Source organism: Pseudophryne corroboree, chromosome 11 (genome assembly GCF_028390025.1).
Source record: "Pseudophryne corroboree isolate aPseCor3 chromosome 11, aPseCor3.hap2, whole genome shotgun sequence".
Classification (NCBI taxonomy): domain Eukaryota; kingdom Metazoa; phylum Chordata; class Amphibia; order Anura; family Myobatrachidae; genus Pseudophryne; species Pseudophryne corroboree.
Window position 1 is genome coordinate 187,501,536 of NC_086454.1, and position 20,414 is coordinate 187,521,949.

The 20,414-nt window shown below is 46.5% G+C and overlaps 1 protein-coding gene across 4 annotated transcripts in view; it reads left to right on the plus strand.

The window, feature by feature from the left end:
• Positions 1-20,414, plus strand: part of CCS (copper chaperone for superoxide dismutase) — a 356,173-nt gene that overhangs the window by 124,378 nt on the left and 211,381 nt on the right. For all 4 annotated transcript variants that reach the window (XM_063945156.1, XM_063945154.1, XM_063945157.1 and 1 more), the window contains exon 4: positions 12,549-12,726. In XM_063945156.1, coding sequence (XP_063801226.1) covers positions 12,549-12,726 — 178 coding nt within the window. The remainder of the gene's footprint in view (positions 1-12,548; positions 12,727-20,414) is intronic.

The following is a 20,414-nucleotide window of genomic DNA, read 5'->3' on the forward strand; positions in this document are numbered from 1 at the left end:
TTCTACAAGCTCATCCACACGGGGCATGGGGTATGCGTCAAACTTGGACACCTCATTTAACTTCCGAAAGTCATTACAGAAGCGTATGCTACCGTCGGGCTTCGGGATGAGCACTATGGGACTGGACCACTCACTGTTAGACTCCTCTATGACTCCCAGTTCTAACATGGTTTTAACTTCCTTAGAAATAGCTTCTCGCTGAGCTTCAGGAATCCTATATGGCTTTAAATGAACCCTGACCCCTGGTTCTGTGACAATGTCATGTTTTATTATGGTCGTTCGGCCAGGCAGCTCTGAAAATACCTCCCTATTTTGGATGAGAAATTCTTTAACCTGATTGTTCTGATCAGCTGATAATGTCTCTGACACCTTCACTGCGGGAAGCAACCGGGGTGAAGACACCGAAGGGCAAGGCTCCGCTGACAGAGACAACCTATCTTTCCAGGGTTTGATTAAGTTAACATGGTAGATCTGTTCGGGTTTTCTCTTTCCCGGCTGGTATACTTTGTAATTAACCTCATTCACTTTTTCCCTAATCTCAAATGGACCCTGCCATTTAGCTAGGAATTTGCTTTCCACAGTGGGTACCAAAACAAGAACTCTATCGCCAGGAGCAAATTCCCGTATCTTGGCACTCCGGTTATAGACCCTCTGTTGAGCACTTTGGGCCTGTTCCATGTGCTCTCTGACAACAGGTACCACGGCTGCAATCCTATCCTGCATTTGTGTTACATGCTCAATAACGCTTCTATAAGGAGTGGGCTGTCCTTCCCACGTCTCTTTGGCAATATCCAACAGCCCTCTGGGGTGTCTACCATACAACAAATCAAATGGAGAAAACCCCGTAGAGGACTGAGGAACTTCTCTGATGGCCATTAACAAGTAGGGCAACAAACAATCCCAGTTTTTCCCATCTCTCTCAACAACCTTTTTTAACATACTTTTTAATGTTTTATTAAACCTTTCCACCAACCCGTCAGTTTGGGGATGGTAGATGGACGTCCTGAGGTGAGTGACCTTAAATAACTTGCACAACTCTTTCATGATCCTTGACATAAATGGAGTACCTTGGTCAGTCAAAATTTTTTTTGGTATTCCCACTCTACTAAATACCTGCACCAGCTCCCTAGCTATCGCCTTGGTTGTGATAGTGCGTAAAGGGACAGCCTCAGGATATCGAGTGGCATAGTCCATAATTACCAGGATATACTGATGGCCCCGAGCAGACTTTAACAAGGGCCCCACGAGATCCATGGCTATTCTGTCAAACGGGACCTCTATAATAGGCATGGGAACTAGTGGGCTCCTGAAATGGGGTCTAGGGGCATGATACTGGCATTCAGGACAGGAAGAACAATATTCAGACACTTCTTTATAAACCCCTGGCCAAAAGAACCTTTGTAAAACTCTTTCAGTGGTTTTTTCTGCCCCTAAATGTCCTGCGGTAACGTGACTATGAGCTAAATCTAGTACCGTTCTCCGATAAGGCTGGGGAACTACCAGCTGTTCCACCACATCCTCACCCCTTTTGACAATGTGGTACAAGAGCTCATTACAGATGGCCATGTGGGGATACGTAACCCTGTCACCTGGTACCACAGGTTCCCCATTAACAATCTTAACATTCTCTCTAGCCTTTATTAAGGTAGGATCCTTTAACTGTTCAGACGCAAACAGATCCTTCTTTACCTCCAGGTCAGGCACGCTTTCAGTTCTAACTACTATGTCTCTGTTCCCGGCAAGAGGGTCCTCACTGGACTCCCCATCTGTCACTTCCCCAGCCAAACTAGTAAAAGGCAAAGGGCCAGAAAGTTCCGAAGACCCACGTACATCCATAAAATCACCGGTATTATCAACTGGCTTTTTACTTCTCACATCTGTTGATAACCGTGATTCCCACAGTTTCCAAAAATGAGGAAAATCCCTCCCTATTATGGCCTCATGCACCAAGGTAGGGACCAGTCCCACTTTAACCATTGCTGACCCACAACAAGTTTCTATATTCACCTCAGCAGTGGCATAATGTTGGGTATCCCCATGTATGCAAGTTACCCCAATAGGTATTTGCTGGACCTTTAAGGGGTTCACTAACCCAGCTTTCACGAGGGTAACTAAACTTCCTGAATCTAGCAAGGCCTCTACCCGGTTACCCTCTAAGAACACATCACACATTTGTTTTTCCAGCTCAGGTGAAGGTACCACAGTACAGGCTAACCTAGCAAAGAAAGACATTCTGCGACATTCAAAGGCAGCATCACATTGCATGGGTTCTTGCGTGACTGGGCAATTGGCAATAACATGACCTGGCATACCACACCTAAAACATTTAACCACACGATTATCAACCCGTTTGGGCAGCATAGACCGTTCTAGCCCCATTGGCCTGTCTCCAGGGCCAGTGTTTACAGTCTCTCCAGCCCTGCGTTCTCTTAACCGCCCAGCAACGTTTTCCCACGGAACAGTCTTACCAGTCTTTACTGAAGGGCGCTGTCGAGGATCTATGGGTTGCTGGGTGGTCATCAGTAGTTCCTCTGCTGCCAAATACCTCTCTACCATGTCCACTAATTGGTCAGCAGTACCCGGGTTTCCATGGCTCACCCACTTGCGCAGGACCATGGGCAAAGATCTCAAGTAGCGGTCCATGACGACTCTTTCCACCATCTGGGGACCAGTTAATGTCTCTGGCTGTAGCCATTTTTTTGTTAGCTGAATAAGGTCGTGCATCTGGGAGCGCGGAGGCTTCTCCATGGCGTACAGCCAACGGTGCACCCGTTGTGCTCGTACTGACAGCGTGACTCCCAGGCGGGTCAGGATCTCAGTCTTTAGTTTATCATAGTCCCGAGCCTCAGCAGGGCTTAAATCAAAGTAAGCTTTTTGGGGCTCACCTGACAGGAAAGGTGCCAGCAGACTGGCCCACTGTGCTTTTGGCCAGTTCTCACGCTCTGCAGTCCTTTCAAACGTGGTCAAGTAGGCCTCCACATCATCAGCCTCTGTCATTTTCTGCAGGAAGTGACTGGCCCGTATAGAACTAGAGCTGGTCGGAGCACTGACGGCCACATCTCCAATCCGGGCTGCAAGGCTCTGCACCACTTCTGTTAAGGCCTGTCTATCCTGACGCTGTTGCCTGTAAAGTTCATCAACAACTGCCTGCTGTTGTCTCTTATTTTCCTCCATTGCCACCTGCTGCTGTCTTATATTTTCCTCCATTGCCACCTGCTGCTGTCTGTTGGCCTCCTGCTGTAGTCTCCAATTTTCCTCCATTGCCACCTGCTGTTGTCTCCTATTTTCTTCCATTGCCACCTGCTGCTGTCGGTTGGCCTCCTGCTGAGCCGCTGTAGCTTGCAGCAAGGCTTTAAGCAGATCCTCCATGTCGACAGATTTTTCAGGCGGCTTTGTAGCTGCTTTCACCCAGGACATATCAAACCCTCAGGGGTGAGTCTCAGTAACTTCACACTGGGCTGTATCTGCATAAACCACCGTTTTCTGCAGGCCTCACAAAGCTGCTGCTTTCACTTATGCGCAGAACGGTGTGCTCGCATTCTCCACCAAGTTGTAACACTGTAGGGGTGCAAGGCGCCTTTTCCTGGGGAATATGGCCGCACGCAGCAGCTGAGGAACAACACAAGTCCAGTTTCTGGTACAACTGACCCCGGCCAGTTTTATTGAAACAGAAAATAAAACAAAACCCAAAAATAAAAATACCTTGCCTGTCCGGCACTAACTAAACATAAGATATTCCTAACTGTCACTAAACAAAACACAGAGTTCTTCAGTACATACTGTATAGCTTACTTGCATCAGAAAGCGTGTCTCTCACACACAGATCCTCCAGCCTTCCCAGGCAGTCTGCCCATACTAATCAGGTTAGAAGCACTATAACACTCTTACACAGCTGAAACCCTGATTAGCCCTCTGTGAGGCCAAAGACCCGAACTGGGCCCAATGTCTAGAACTCGCCTTATCTCTCTCTCAGAGCCTTTACCCAGCTTTTACAGCAAACTGAAAAGGTTCAGACAAAACAAAAAGCATTTTTCCTAGAAGTTAACATTTTCTAAAACATGTAAGACAAGAACCTGGGACAAATATACCTGCCCTCAAACACTATCCCAGTGTTCTTGTCACAATAGTTATTGCTTCAATAAGGGTTATGTTATGGTTGCATCAGGGTTTGAACTGATGCTCTGTCGTTTTGTCATACTGTTAACTGGTTGTTTTCACATGTTATACGGTATGATTGGTGTGGCTGGTATGAATCTTGCCCTGGATTACCAAAATCCTTTCCTTGTACTGTCAGCTCTTCCGGGCACATTTTCTCTGAGGTCTGGAGGAGGGGCATAGAGGGAGGAGCCAGTGCACACCAGAACCTAAATTATTTCTTAAAGTGCCCATGTCTCCTGCGGAGCCCGTCTATCCCCATGGTCCTTACGGAGTCCCCAGCATCCACTACGGACTACGAGAAATAGATTTACCGGTAAGTAAAATCTTATTTTTGATCTTGTCTCACAATGTGATATATCATGTATATGCTCTAATGAATAAAGAAATGTTTAAAAAGACTTGGAAATGCTGACCACACCACACCCCACCCTCTCTGCTTTGGATGGTAATTATTATTATTATTATTATTATTATGTCACCAATTGTAAAACTCAAAAGAATATACTAATACTAGATATAATAATAATAATAATAATAATAATAATAATAATAATATTCATGGTGTTAACAGACAAAGAGGTAAGAGGGCCCTGCTCACAAGCTTGCATTATGTAGGACAGTATCAGATATTCCTAGATAGTCTGGCTCTCCCGTTCTTCCAAACATAAATGGCCTCTAGCTTACACAATAAGCGGTGGTAATTACAGTGTAATAAATCCTATTCCCAAGTCATGAGAAAAATATGTAAATAGCCAAGAAATGCATGTTTTCATTGGAGATTGTCACAATAGTAAGAAGTAAAATCAATCTTAAATGTTTGTAGTTTTTATTAGAGATGAGCGGGTTCGGTTTCTTTGAATCCGAACCCGCACGAACTTCACTTTTTTTTTCACGGGTCCGAGCGACTCGGATCTTCCCGCCTTGCTCGGTTAACCCGAGCGCGCCCGAACGTCATCATGACGCTGTCGGATTCTCGCGAGACTCGGATTCTATATAAGGAGCCGCGCGTCGCCGCCATTTTCACACGTGCATTGAGATTGATAGGGAGAGGACGTGGCTGGCGTCCTCTCCATTAGAATAGATTAGAAGAGAGAGAGAGAGAGAGAGATTGTGCAGACAGAGTTTACCACAGTGACCAGTGCAGTTGTTGTTAAGTTAACTTTTATTTAATATATCCGTTCTCTGCTATATCCGTTCTCTGCCTGAAAAAAACGATACACAGCAGTCACACAGTGTGACTCAGTCTGTGTGCACTCAGCTCAGCCCAGTGTGCTGCACATCAATGTATAAAAGCTTATAATAATTGTGGGGGAGACTGGGGAGCACTGCAGGTTGTTATAGCAGGAGCCAGGAGTACATAATATTATATTAATTTAAAATTAAACAGTGCACACTTTTGCTGCAGGAGTGCCACTGCCAGTGTGACTAGTGGTGACCAGTGCCTGACCACCAGTATAGTAGTATATTGTTGTATACTATCTCTTTATCAACCAGTCTATATTAGCAGCAGACACAGTACAGTGCGGTAGTTCACGGCTGTGGCTACCTCTGTGTCGGCAGTCGGCACTCGGCAGGCAGTCCGTCCATCCATAATTGTATAATTATATACCACCTAACCGTGGTATTTTTTTTTCTTTCTTTATACCGTCGTCATAGTCCTACTAGTTGTTACGAGTATACTACTATCTCTTTATCAACCAGTGTACAGTGCGGTAGTTCACGGCTGTGGCTACCTCTGTGTCGGCAGTCGGCAGGCAGTCCGTCCATCCATAATTGTATTATTATAATATATACCACCTAACCGTGGTTTTTTTTTCATTCTTTATACCGTCATAGTGTCATACTAGTTGTTACGAGTATACTACTATCTCTTTATCAACCAGTGTACAGTGCGGTAGTTCACGGCTGTGGCTACCTCTGTGTCGGCAGTCGGCAGGCAGTCCGTCCATCCATAATTGTATTATAATATATACCACCTAACCGTGTTTTTTTTTTCATTCTTTATACCGTCATAGTGTCATACTAGTTGTTACGAGTATACTACTATCTCTTTATCAACCAGTGTACAGTGCGGTAGTTCACGGCTGTGGCTACCTCTGTGTCGGCAGTCGGCAGGCAGTCCGTCCATCCATAATTGTATTATAATATATACCACCTAACCGTGGTTTTTTTTTCATTCTTTATACCGTCATAGTCAGTCATACTAGTTGTTACGAGTATACTACTATCTCTTTATCAACCAGTGTACAGTGCGGTAGTTCACGGCTGTGGCTACCTCTGTGTCGGCACTCGGCAGGCAGTCCGTCCATCCATAATTGTATTATAATATATACCACCTAACCGTGGTTTTTTTTTCATTCTTTATACCGTCATAGTGTCATACTAGTTGTTACGAGTATACTACTATCTCTTTATCAACCAGTGTACAGTGCGGTAGTTCACGGCTGTGGCTACCTCTGTGTCGGCAGTCGGCAGGCAGTCCGTCCATCCATAATTGTATTATAATATATACCACCTAACCGTGGTTTTTTTTTCATTCTTTATACCGTCATAGTGTCATACTAGTTGTTACGAGTATACTACTATCTCTTTATCAACCAGTGTACAGTGCGGTAGTTCACGGCTGTGGCTACCTCTGTGTCGGCAGTCGGCAGGCAGTCCGTCCATCCATAATTGTATTATAATATATACCACCTAACCGTGGTTTTTTTTTCATTCTTTATACCGTCATAGTGTCATACTAGTTGTTACGAGTATACTACTATCTCTTTATCAACCAGTGTACAGTGCGGTAGTTCACGGCTGTGGCTACCTCTGTGTCGGCAGTCGGCAGGCAGTCCGTCCATCCATAATTGTATTATAATATATACCACCTAACCGTGGTTTTTTTTTCATTCTTTATACCGTCATAGTCAGTCATACTAGTTGTTACGAGTATACTACTATCTCTTTATCAACCAGTGTACAGTGCGGTAGTTCACGGCTGTGGCTACCTCTGTGTCGGCACTCGGCAGGCAGTCCGTCCATCCATAATTGTATTATAATATATACCACCTAACCGTGGTTTTTTTTTCATTCTTTATACCGTCATAGTGTCATACTAGTTGTTACGAGTATACTACTATCTCTTTATCAACCAGTGTACAGTGCGGTAGTTCACGGCTGTGGCTACCTCTGTGTCGGCAGTCGGCAGGCAGTCCGTCCATCCATAATTGTATTATAATATATACCACCTAACCGTGGTTTTTTTTTCATTCTTTATACCGTCATAGTGTCATACTAGTTGTTACGAGTATACTACTATCTCTTTATCAACCAGTGTACAGTGCGGTAGTTCACGGCTGTGGCTACCTCTGTGTCGGCAGTCGGCAGGCAGTCCGTCCATCCATAATTGTATTATAATATATACCACCTAACCGTGGTTTTTTTTTCATTCTTTATACCGTCATAGTCAGTCATACTAGTTGTTACGAGTATACTACTATCTCTTTATCAACCAGTGTACAGTGCGGTAGTTCACGGCTGTGGCTACCTCTGTGTCGGAACTCGGCAGGCAGTCCGTCCATCCATAATTGTATTACAATATATACCACCTAACCGTGGTTTTTTTTTCATTCTTTATACCGTCATAGTCAGTCATACTAGTTGTTACGAGTATACTACTATCTCTTTATCAACCAGTGTACAGTGCGGTAGTTCACGGCTGTGGCTACCTCTGTGTCGGCACTCGGCAGGCAGTCCGTCCATCCATAATTGTATTACAATATATACCACCTAACCGTGGTTTTTTTATACCACCTAACCGTGGCAGTCCGTCCATAATTGTATACTAGTATCCAATCCATCCATCTCCATTGTTTACCTGAGGTGCCTTTTAGTTCTGCCTATAAAATATGGAGAACAAAAAAGTTGAGGTTCCAAAATTAGGGAAAGATCAAGATCCACTTCCACCTCGTGCTGAAGCTGCTGCCACTAGTCATGGCCGAGACGATGAAATGCCAGCAACGTCGTCTGCCAAGGCCGATGCCCAATGTCATAGTACAGAGCATGTCAAATCCAAAACACCAAATATCAGAAAAAAAAGGACTCCAAAACCTAAAATAAAATTGTCGGAGGAGAAGCGTAAACTTGCCAATATGCCATTTACCACACGGAGTGGCAAGGAACGGCTGAGGCCCTGGCCTATGTTCATGGCTAGTGGTTCAGCTTCACATGAGGATGGAAGCACTCAGCCTCTCGCTAGAAAACTGAAAAGACTCAAGCTGGCAAAAGCACCGCAAAGAACTGTGCGTTCTTTGAAATCCCAAATCCACAAGGAGAGTCCAATTGTGTCGGTTGCGATGCCTGACCTTCCCAACACTGGACGTGAAGAGCATGCGCCTTCCACTATTTGCATGCCCCCTGCAAGTGCTGGAAGGAGCACCCGCAGTCCAGTTCCTGATAGTCAGATTGAAGATGTCAGTGTTGAAGTACACCAGGATGAGGAGGATATGGGTGTTGCTGGCGCTGGGGAGGAAATTGACCAGAAGGATTCTGATGGTGAGGTGGTTTGTTTAAGTCAGGCACCCGGGGAGACACCTGTTGTCCGTGGGAGGAATATGGCCGTTGACATGCCAGGTGAAAATACCAAAAAAATCAGCTCTTCGGTGTGGAGGTATTTCACCAGAAATGCGGACAACAGGTGTCAAGCCGTGTGTTCCCTTTGTCAAGCTGTAATAAGTAGGGGTAAGGACGTTAACCACCTCGGAACATCCTCCCTTATACGTCACCTGCAGCGCATTCATAATAAGTCAGTGACAAGTTCAAAAACTTTGGGTGACAGCGGAAGCAGTCCACTGACCAGTAAATCCCTTCCTCTTGTAACCAAGCTCACGCAAACCACCCCACCAACTCCCTCAGTGTCAATTTCCTCCTTCCCCAGGAATGCCAATAGTCCTGCAGGCCATGTCACTGGCAAGTCTGACGAGTCCTCTCCTGCCTGGGATTCCTCCGATGCATCCTTGCGTGTAACGCCTACTGCTGCTGGCGCTGCTGTTGTTGCCGCTGGGAGTCGATGGTCATCCCAGAGGGGAAGTCGTAAGCCCACTTGTACTACTTCCAGTAAGCAATTGACTGTTCAACAGTCCTTTGCGAGGAAGATGAAATATCACAGCAGTCATCCTACTGCAAAGCGGATAACTGAGTCCTTGACAACTATGTTGGTGTTAGACGTGCGTCCGGTATCCGCCGTTAGTTCACAGGGAACTAGACAATTTATTGAGGCAGTGTGCCCCCGTTACCAAATACCATCTAGGTTCCACTTCTCTAGGCAGGCGATACCGAGAATGTACACGGACGTCAGAAAAAGACTCGCCAGTGTCCTAAAAAATGCAGTTGTACCCAATGTCCACTTAACCACGGACATGTGGACAAGTGGAGCAGGGCAGGGTCAGGACTATATGACTGTGACAGCCCACTGGGTAGATGTATGGACTCCCGCCGCAAGAACAGCAGCGGCGGCACCAGTAGCAGCATCTCGCAAACGCCAACTCTTTCCTAGGCAGGCTACGCTTTGTATCACCGCTTTCCAGAATACGCACACAGCTGAAAACCTCTTACGGCAACTGAGGAAGATCATCGCGGAATGGCTTACCCCAATTGGACTCTCCTGTGGATTTGTGGCATCGGACAACGCCAGCAATATTGTGTGTGCATTAAATATGGGCAAATTCCAGCACGTCCCATGTTTTGCACATACCTTGAATTTGGTGGTGCAGAATTTTTTAAAAAACGACAGGGGCGTGCAAGAGATGCTGTCGGTGGCCAGAAAAATTGCGGGACACTTTCGGCGTACAGGCACCACGTACAGAAGACTGGAGCACCACCAAAAACTACTGAACCTGCCCTGCCATCATCTGAAGCAAGAAGTGGTAACGAGGTGGAATTCAACCCTCTATATGCTTCAGAGGTTGGAGGAGCAGCAAAAGGCCATTCAAGCCTATACAATTGAGCACGATATAGGAGATGGAATGCACCTGTCTCAAGTGCAGTGGAGAATGATTTCAACGTTGTGCAAGGTTCTGATGCCCTTTGAACTTGCCACACGTGAAGTCAGTTCAGACACTGCCAGCCTGAGTCAGGTCATTCCCCTCATCAGGCTTTTGCAGAAGAAGCTGGAGGCATTGAAGAAGGAGCTAACACGGAGCGATTCCGCTAGGCATGTGGGACTTGTGGATGCAGCCCTTAATTCGCTTAACAAGGATTCACGGGTGGTCAATCTGTTGAAATCAGAGCACTACATTTTGGCCACCGTGCTCGATCCTAGATTTAAAGCCTACCTTGGATCTCTCTTTCCGGCAGACACAGGTCTGCTGGGGTTGAAAGACCTGCTGGTGACAAAATTGTCAAGTCAAGCGGAACGCGACCTGTCAACATCTCCTCCTTCACATTCTCCCGCAACTGGGGGTGCGAGGAAAAGGCTCAGAATTCCGAGCCCACCCGCTGGCGGTGATGCAGGGCAGTCTGGAGCGACTGCTGATGCTGACATCTGGTCCGGACTGAAGGACCTGACAACGATTACGGACATGTCGTCTACTGTCACTGCATATGATTCTCTCAACATTGATAGAATGGTGGAGGATTATATGAGTGACCGCATCCAAGTAGGCACGTCACACAGTCCGTACTTATACTGGCAGGAAAAAGAGGCAATTTGGAGGCCCTTGCACAAACTGGCTTTATTCTACCTAAGTTGCCCTCCCACAAGTGTGTACTCCGAAAGAGTGTTTAGTGCCGCCGCTCACCTTGTCAGCAATCGGCGTACGAGGTTACATCCAGAAAATGTGGAGAAGATGATGTTCATTAAAATGAATTATAATCAATTCCTCCGCGGAGACATTGACCAGCAGCAATTGCCTCCACAAAGTACACAGGGAGCTGAGATGGTGGATTCCAGTGGGGACGAATTGATAATCTGTGAGGAGGGGGATGTACACGGTGATATATCGGAGGGTGAAGATGAGGTGGACATCTTGCCTCTGTAGAGCCAGTTTGTGCAAGGAGAGATTAATTGCTTCTTTTTTGGGGGGGGTCCAAACCAACCCGTCATATCAGTCACAGTCGTGTGGCAGACCCTGTCACTGAAATGATGGGTTGGTTAAAGTGTGCATGTCCTGTTTTGTTTATACAACATAAGGGTGGGTGGGAGGGCCCAAGGATAATTCCATCTTGCACCTCTTTTTTCTTTTCTTTTTCTTTGCATCATGTGCTGATTGGGGAGGGTTTTTTGGAAGGGACATCCTGCGTGACACTGCAGTGCCACTCCTAGATGGGCCCGGTGTTTGTGTCGGCCACTAGGGTCGCTAATCTTACTCACACAGCTACCTCATTGCGCCTCTTTTTTTCTTTGCGTCATGTGCTGTTTGGGGAGGGTTTTTTGGAAGGGACATCCTGCGTGACACTGCAGTGCCACTCCTAGATGTGCCCGGTGTTTGTGTCGGCCACTAGGGTCGCTAATCTTACTCACACAGTCAGCTACCTCATTGCGCCTCTTTTTTTCTTTGCGTCATGTGCTGTTTGGGGAGGGTTTTTTGGAAGGGCCATCCTGCGTGACACTGCAGTGCCACTCCTAGATGGGCCCGGTGTTTGTGTCGGCCACTAGGGTCGCTAATCTTACTCACACAGCTACCTCATTGCGCCTCTTTTTTTCTTTGCGTCATGTGCTGTTTGGGGAGGGTTTTTTGGAAGGGACATCCTGCGTGACACTGCAGTGCCACTCCTAGATGGGCCCGGTGTTTGTGTCGGCCACTAGGGTCGCTTATCTTACTCACACAGCGACCTCGGTGCAAATTTTAGGACTAAAAATAATATTGTGAGGTGTGAGGTATTCAGAATAGACTGAAAATGAGTGTAAATTATGGTTTTTGAGGTTAATAATACTTTGGGATCAAAATGACCCCCAAATTCTATGATTTAAGCTGTTTTTTAGTGTTTTTGGAAAAAAACACCCGAATCCAAAACACACCCGAATCCGACAAAAATAATTCGGTGAGGTTTTGCCAAAACGCGTTCGAACCCAAAACACGGCCGCGGAACCGAACCCAAAACCAAAACACAAAACCCGAAAAATTTCAGGCGCTCATCTCTAGTTTTTATAGAAAAAAGTAAAGACCACTAGTCTTATTTCTGTAGAATAAAGCTTTTCTGCTTACATATAGCTGTTAGATAAACTATTAGTGTTCCAAAGAACATGTTAAAGCCTGCACTGCTAATTTTTTAATGAAATAATATGCCTCAGTATGTATACAGATGGTAAATGCTTTACTTGTCTTGTTTTTATTTTTTTTGTTTATTTTTTTAATGTCATGTGTTTTTCCCCCCCAGTAAAAATATTTTTCATGCTTTCCTTACAGAAAACTTAGGGGCAGCTGTAGTGATTATGTCTGGAGAAGGAAAAGTGCAGGGAGTTGTTCGTTTTCTTCAAGTATCTGAGAACACCTGTGTCATTGATGGGTCTATTGATGGCCTAAGTCCCGGGCTCCACGGTCTTCACATACATGAGTTTGGTGATCTCTCTGGCGGATATGAGAGGTAATTACATTGTTTTAGTCGGAGTACATTATGTACAAATCATGCAGTTTTATCTAACCACGTTTTGCGTGTTGCCATGGTATAAGTCTTAAAAACCATGCATGAATATATTAAATTGTTTGGCATCTTGCAGTAAATTGAACAAGTTTCATAACATGTTGATTGCATCTAAAATGCTGCTTAGCAAAAATATTAAAGGAGAAAGTAATACAATTTATTAAACTAGTTTTTAAACGACATACATACATACATATACATATATATATATATATATATATATATATATATATATATATATATATATACACACGCAATACACACACGAATGTAATGTAACTATATCAACAAAACAGTTACTTGTGCTCAGTAGTCAAAGTTGCCCCTACAATAGTGCAATTTTGCCGGATTTCATCTTATTCTGACGTTTCGGGCCGATAAATCGGATGAAAACTGGCAAATCGCATGTGTTTTACCTCCGATCCGATGCACTGTCTTGTGAGCATCGGATCAGAGCCCCTAGATTGGAAGTACTGCATTATAGATATATCGTACCAGCAGACTTGGCCGGGGTCGCATACGATACATTGTATGCAAAAGGATTGCATACAATGTATCATATGCGATCCTGCTGTCGGGCGTTTCAAGGGTGATCGTATGCGACTTCTCCCCTCCAGGAAGTCGCATAATATGGACAGCTTAAGGCTCACCCCCTTTTTCTGTTAGGTGAAGGTGCTCCTTATAGCAGGAGTTGCTGTGGATCGGAAGAAGATAGCTTCCCGACAGATGGGATCCCGGCGGTCGATATACTGATGCCGGGATCCCGAAGTAGGACGCAATGCCGGCATATACACATCGACGCCGCTCGGGATGCTGGCGTCACATTACCGACAGCTGGCATACCGAGTGTCCTAACAGTGGGACGTGTTAGTGTCCTGTTGCAGGTGGGGTTGGGCGGTTAGGTTTAGGCAGGATAAGGGGGGTTAGGGTTAGAGTACAAGGATGGGAAGGTTTGGGTTAGGGACTGGGGAGGGAGGGTTAGGTTTAGGCACCACAGGGGAGGGTTAAGGTAGGGGGCACAGGAGGATTAGGGGGCTTTCTGGTGGCCTGTCAGGATTATGATGGACGGGATGCCGCTGTCTGTATACTGACAGCCTGCATGCCGTCCATCTGCAAATCATACTGAACCCTTGTGGATGAGTAGATTTATGATTTATTGCTTAGATTTTTATTCACTAAATATTGGTATTTATATGAATTGTATTTGTTTTTAAGAACATAAAGCTTATTAGTCCCTAGTTGTAGTTGATTGTTTTTATCACATATTACACTATTTTGTTGAATACAGTGCATCCGGAAAGTATTCACAGCGCTTCACTTTTTCCACATTTTGTTATGTTACAGCCTTATTCCAAAATGGAATAAATTCATTTTTTCCCTCAAAATTCTACACACAATACTGACGTGAATTTTTTTTTTTAGATTTTTGCTAATTTATTAAAAATAAAAAAAACTAAGAAATCACATGTACTGTACATAAGTATTCACAGCCTTTTCTCAATACTTTGTTGATGCAACTTTTCCAGCAATTACAGCCTCAAGTCTATTTGAATATGATGCCACAAGCTTGGCACACCTACCTTTGGACAGTTTCGCCCATTCCTCTTTTCAGCACCTCTCAAGCTCCATCAGGTTGTATGCGAAGCGTCGTTGCACATCCATTTTCAGATTTATCCAGAGATGTTCAATCGGATTCAAGTCTGGGCTCTGGCTGGGCCATTCAAGGACATTTGCAGAGTTGTCCTGAAGCCACTCCTTTGATATCTTGGCTGCTGAAAGATGAACCAAGAGTGCTCTGGAGCAGGTTTTCATACAGGATGTCTCTGTATATTGCTGCATTCATCTTTCCCTCTATCCTGACTAGTTTCCCAGTTCCAGCCACTGAAAAACATCCCCACAGCATGATGCTGCCACCACCATGCTTCACTGTAGGGATGGTATTGGTCTGGTGATGAGCAGTGCCTGGTTTTCTCCAAACATGACGCCTGGCATTCATACCAAAAAGTTCAATCTTTGTCTCCTCAAATCAAAAATTTTTGTTTCACATTGTCTGAGAGTCCTTCAGGGGCATTTTGGCAAACTCCAGGTGGGCTGCCATGTGCTTATTATTAAGGAGTGGCTTCTGTCTGGCCACTCTACCATACAGGCATGATTGGTGGATTGCTGCAGAGATGGTTGTCCTTCTGGAAGTTCTCCTCTCTCCCCAGAGGAATGCTGTAGCTCTGACAGAGTGACCATCAGGTTCTTAGTCACCTACCTGACTAGGGCCCTTCTCCCTCGATCGCTCAGTTTAGATGGCCATCCAGCTCTAGGAAGAGTCCTGGTGGTTCCGAACGTCTTCCATTTACGGATGATGGAGGCCACTGTACTCATTGGGACCTTCAGAGCAACAGATCTTTCTCTAACGTCCTAGTGGATGCTGGGGACTCCGTAAGGACCATGGGGAATAGACGGGCTCCGCAGGAGACAGGGCACTCTAAGAAAGAATTAGTACTACTGGTGTGCACTGGCTCCTCCCTCTATGTCCCTCCTCCAGACCTCAGTTAGAATCTGTGCCTGGTCAGAGCTGGGTGCACTTTAGTGAGCTCTCCTGAGTTTGCTAATAAGAAAGTACTTTGTTAGGTTTTTTTATTTTCAGAGAGATCTGCTGGCAACAGACTCTCTTATACGTGGGACTGAGGGGAGAGAAGCAAACCTACTAACTGCGGATAGGTTGCGCTTCTTAGGCTACTGGACACCATTAGCTCCAGAGGGATCGAACACAGGAACTCACCCTTGGTCGTCCGTTCCCGGAGCTGCGCCGCCGTCCCCCTCGCAGAGCCAGAAGACAGAAGCCGGTGAGTGAAGCAAGAAGACATCAGAATCGGCGGCAGAAGACTCCTGTCTTCATATGAGGTAGCGCACAGCACTGCAGCTGTGCGCCATTGCTCCCACACTAACCCACACACTCCGGTCACTGTAGGGTGCAGGGCACAGGGGGGGCGCCCTGGGCAGCTATTGAGTACCTCCTGGCAAAATAGAGCATATATACAGCTGGGCACTGTATATATGCATGAGCCCCCGCCATTATTTTACACAAAATCGTGGGACAGAAGCCCGCCGCTGAGGGGCGGGGCTTCTTCCTCAGCAGTCACCAGCGCCATTTTCTCTCCACAGCTCCGCTGAGAGGAAGCTCCCCAGGCTCTCCCCTGCAGAAGCACGATAGAAGAGGGTGAAAAAGAGAGGGGGGGGCACATAAATTTGGCGTAAAAACAATGTATACAGCAGCTACTGGGTTAACATTAAGTTACTGTGTTATTCCTGGGTTAATAGCGCTGGGGTGTGTGCTGGCATACTCTCTCTCTGTCTCTCCAAAGGGCCTTGTGGGGGAACGGTCTTCAAATAGAGCATCCCCTGTGTGTGTGGTGTGTCGGTACGTGTGTGTCGATATGTCTGAGGTAAAAGGGCTCCCCTAAGGAGGAGATGGAGCTAATATGTGTGTGAGAGGGTGTCTCCGTCGACAACACCGACACCTGTTTGGATATGTGTAAGTGCTAAGGTGAATTTATTGCACAAAAGATAGAGAACAGACAGGAAATCTACACATGTCTGTCCCTATGGCGCAGAGACCTTCAGAGTCTCACAATGCTCACTATCCAAAATAATAGACACTGATATCGACACAGAGTTTGACTCCTGTGTCGACTACGATAATGCAAAGTTACAGCCAAAGTGGCAGAAAATTATTCAATATGATTATTGTAATAAAGATGATTTGCATATCACTGATGACTCATCTGTCCCTGACACAAGGGTACACATGTTTAAGGGGAAGAAAGCTGAGGTAAATTTCCCTCCTCTCATGAGGAAAAAGAGCGGGAATCTCCAGACAAGAGACTGCAGCTTCCCACAAAGAATTCTCAGGCAGTATCCTTTCCCCACTAGGGCCAGGATGTGATGGGAATCTTCCCCTAGGGTGTCACGTTTGCCCAAAGGGTAGCCCTAGCTATTCTCAGGGATCCTGCAGATATCGTGCACATTTTGATACACTACTCAGACCGGCGATTGTGTCGGCATGGGTTTATAGCGCTGTGGCGGCGTGGACAGGTACCTTATCAGCAGAAATTGAGACCCTAGTATGTGTGTGTGTATGTATATATATATATATATATATATATATATATATATATAGACTAAAGATGCTGTCTTAAGAGATATATATCATAAAACATGCCCAAAGAGACATGAGTATACTGGGTCCTAGAGGCAAAGCTATGTCGATTTCTGCTTGACGTGTCCTGTAGAATATGCAATGGACAGATGATGCCAACTTAAGTGGCATAAGGAAGGCTGAGGATTGTGTGGAGAAGGGTTCTCGGACCTGGTCTCCACAGCTATAGCTGGTAATTCTGATATTTTGCCTTATATTCTTGCACAGCCTAGGAAAGCACGTCATTATCAAATGCAGCCGTTCGAACAAAGAAACAAGAAAGTCCGAGGTGCGTCCTTTCTTACCAGAGGCGGGGGCAGAGGAAGCCAGCTGCACAACACAGCTAGTTCCCAGGAACAAAAGTCCTCCCTGGCCTCTATGAAAATCCACCGCATGTCGCTGGGGCTCCACAGGCGGAGCTAGACCCGGTGGGGGCACACTTTCGTAAGTTCAGCCACAAGGGGGTTCACTCCCTGTTAGATCCCTGGGCAATAGATATTGTGTCTCAGGGATACAAGCTGGACTTTGAAAAAAAAAAAAAAAAAGATGCCTCCTCACTGACGGCCCTGCCGGCTTCCCCCCACGAGAGGGAAACAGGGTTAACTGCAATTCACAAATTGTATCTTCCACAGGTGGTGGTCAAGGTTCCCCTCCTTCAACAAGGAGGGGGTTATTATTCGACCATGTTGTAGTCCCGAAACCAGATGGTTCGGTCAGACCCATATTGAATTTAAAATCCCTGAACATATACTTGAAAAGTTCAAGTTCAAGATGGAATCGCTCAGAGCGGTCATCGCAAGGGAGGGGGATTTTATGGTGTCTCTGGACATAAAGGATGCTTACCTTCATGTCTCCGTTTATCCACTTCATCAGGAGTACCTCCGATTTGTGGTACAGGATTGTCATTACCAATCCAGACGTTGCCGTTTGGTCTGTCCACGGCACCGAGAATATTTACCTAGGTAATGGCAGTAATGCTGGTGCTCCTGCAAATGCAAGGAGTCTCCATTATCCCATACTTGGACGATCTCCTCATAAAGGCGAGGTCCAGAGAGCGGTTGCTGAGTAGTGTAGCACGCTCTCGGGAAGTGTTACAACAGCACCGCTGGATTCTGAATATTCCAAAGTCGCAGCTGATTCCTACGACGCGTCTGCCCTTCCTGGGCATGATTCTGGACACAGACCAGAAGAAGGTTCTTCTCCCGACGGAGAAGGCTCAGGAACTCATGACACTGGTCAGAGACCTCTTAAAACCAAGACAGGTGTCTGTGCATCACTGCACGAGAGTCCTGGGAAAGATGGTGGCGTCATACGAGGCCATTCCCTGCGGCAGGTTCCATGCGAGGACCTTTTCAATGGGATCTGTTGGACAAGTGGTCCGGATCGCATCTACAGATGCATCGGCTGATCACCCTATTCCCCAGGGCCAGGGTGTCTCTTCTGTGGTGGGTGCAGAGTACTCACCTTCTCGAGGGCCGCAGGTTCGGCATTCAGGACTGGGTCCTGGTGACCACGGATGCAAGCCTCCGAGGGTGGGGGGCAGTCACTCAGGGAAGAAGTTTCCAAGTGCTGTGGTCAAGTCAGGAGACTTGCCTTCACATCAATATCCTGGAACTAAGGGCCATATACAACGCCCTAAGTCAAGCGGAGACCCTGCTTCGCAACCAATCGGTGCTGATTAACTCAGACAACATCACCGCAGTGGCTCATGTAAACCGCCAGGGCGGCACAAGGAGCAGGGTGGCGATGGCGGAAGCCACCAGAATTCTTCGATGGGCGGAGAATCATGTACGTGCACTGTCAGCAGTGTTCATTCCGGGAGTGGACAACTGGGAAGCAGACTTCCTCAGCAGGCACAACTTCCACCTGGGAGAGTGGGGACTTCATCAAGAAGTCTTCGCGCAGATTGTAGGTTGGTGGGAACTGCCACAGGTGGACATGATGGCATCCCGCCTCAACAAAAAGCTACAGCGGTATTGCGCCAGGTCAAGAGACCCTCAGGCGATAGCTGTAGTCGCACTGGTGACACCGTGGATGTTCCAGTCGGTTTATGTGTTTCCTCCTCTTCCTCTCATACCCAAGGTGCTGAGAATCATAAGGAAAAGAGGAGTGAGAACAATACTCATTGTTCCCGATTGGCCAAGAAGGACTTGGTATCCAGAGCTGCAAGAAATGCTCACAGAGGACCCATGGCCTCTGCCTCTAGGGCAGGATCTGTTGCAGCAGGGACCTTGTCTGTTCCAAGACTTACCGCAGCTGCGTTTGACGGCATGGTGGTTGAACGCCGGATTTTAGTAGAAAAAAGGGATTCCGGATGAGGTTATTCCTACGCTGATCAAGGCTAGGAAGGACGTGATGGCTAAACATTATCACCGTATACGGCGAAAATATGTTGCTTGGTGTGAGGCCAGGAATGCCTCTACAGAGAAATTCCAGCTGGGCTGTTTCCTTCACTTCTTACAGTCGGGAGTGACTTTGGGCCTAAAATTGGGGTCCATTAAGGTCCAGATTTCGGCCCTATCCATTTTCTTTCAAAAAGAACTAGCTTCTCTACCTGAAGTTCAGACGTCTGTAAAGGGAGTGCTGCATATTCAGCCCCCGTTTGTGCTTCCAGTGGCACCTTGGGATCTTTATGTGGTGTTGAGTTTCCTGAAATCACACTGGTTTGAGCCGCTTAAAGCCGTGGAGTTAAAATATCTCACGTGGAAGGTGGTCATGATATTAGCCTTGGCTTCGGCTAGGCGTGTGTCAAAATTGGTGGCTTTGTCACATAAAAGCCCCTATTTGGTTTCCATATGGACAGGGCAGAATTGCGTACTTGTCCGCAATTTCTGCCTAATGTGGTGTCATCTTTCATATGAACCAACCTATTGTGGTGCATGTGGCTACTCGTGACTTGGAGGATTCCGAGTTACTGGATGTAGTCAGGGCTTTGAAGGTTTATGTAGCCAGAACGGCTAGAGTCAGGAAAGCTGAGTCGCTGTTTATCCTGTATGCATCCAACAAGCTGGGTGCTCCTGCTTCAAAGCAAACTATTGCTCGCTGGATCTGTAACTCGATTCAGCAGGCTCATTCTGCGGCTGGACTGCCGCTTCCAAAATCAGTAAAGGCCCACTCCACAAGGAAGGTGGGCTCTTCTTGGGCAGCTGCCCAAGGGGTCTCGGCGTTACAGCTTTGCCGAGCTGCTACTTGGTCAGGTTCAAACGCCTTTGCAAAGTTCTACAAGTTTGATACCCTGGCTGAGGAGGACCTTGTGTGCTCATTCGGTGCTGCAGAGTCATCCGCACTCTCCCGCCTGTTTGGGAGCTTTGGTATAATCCCCATGGTCCTTATGGAGTCCCCAGCATCCACTAGGACGTTAGAGAAAATAAGATTTTACTTACCGATAAATCTATTTCTCGTAGTCCGTAGTGGATGCTGGGCGCCCGTCCCAAGTGCGGAC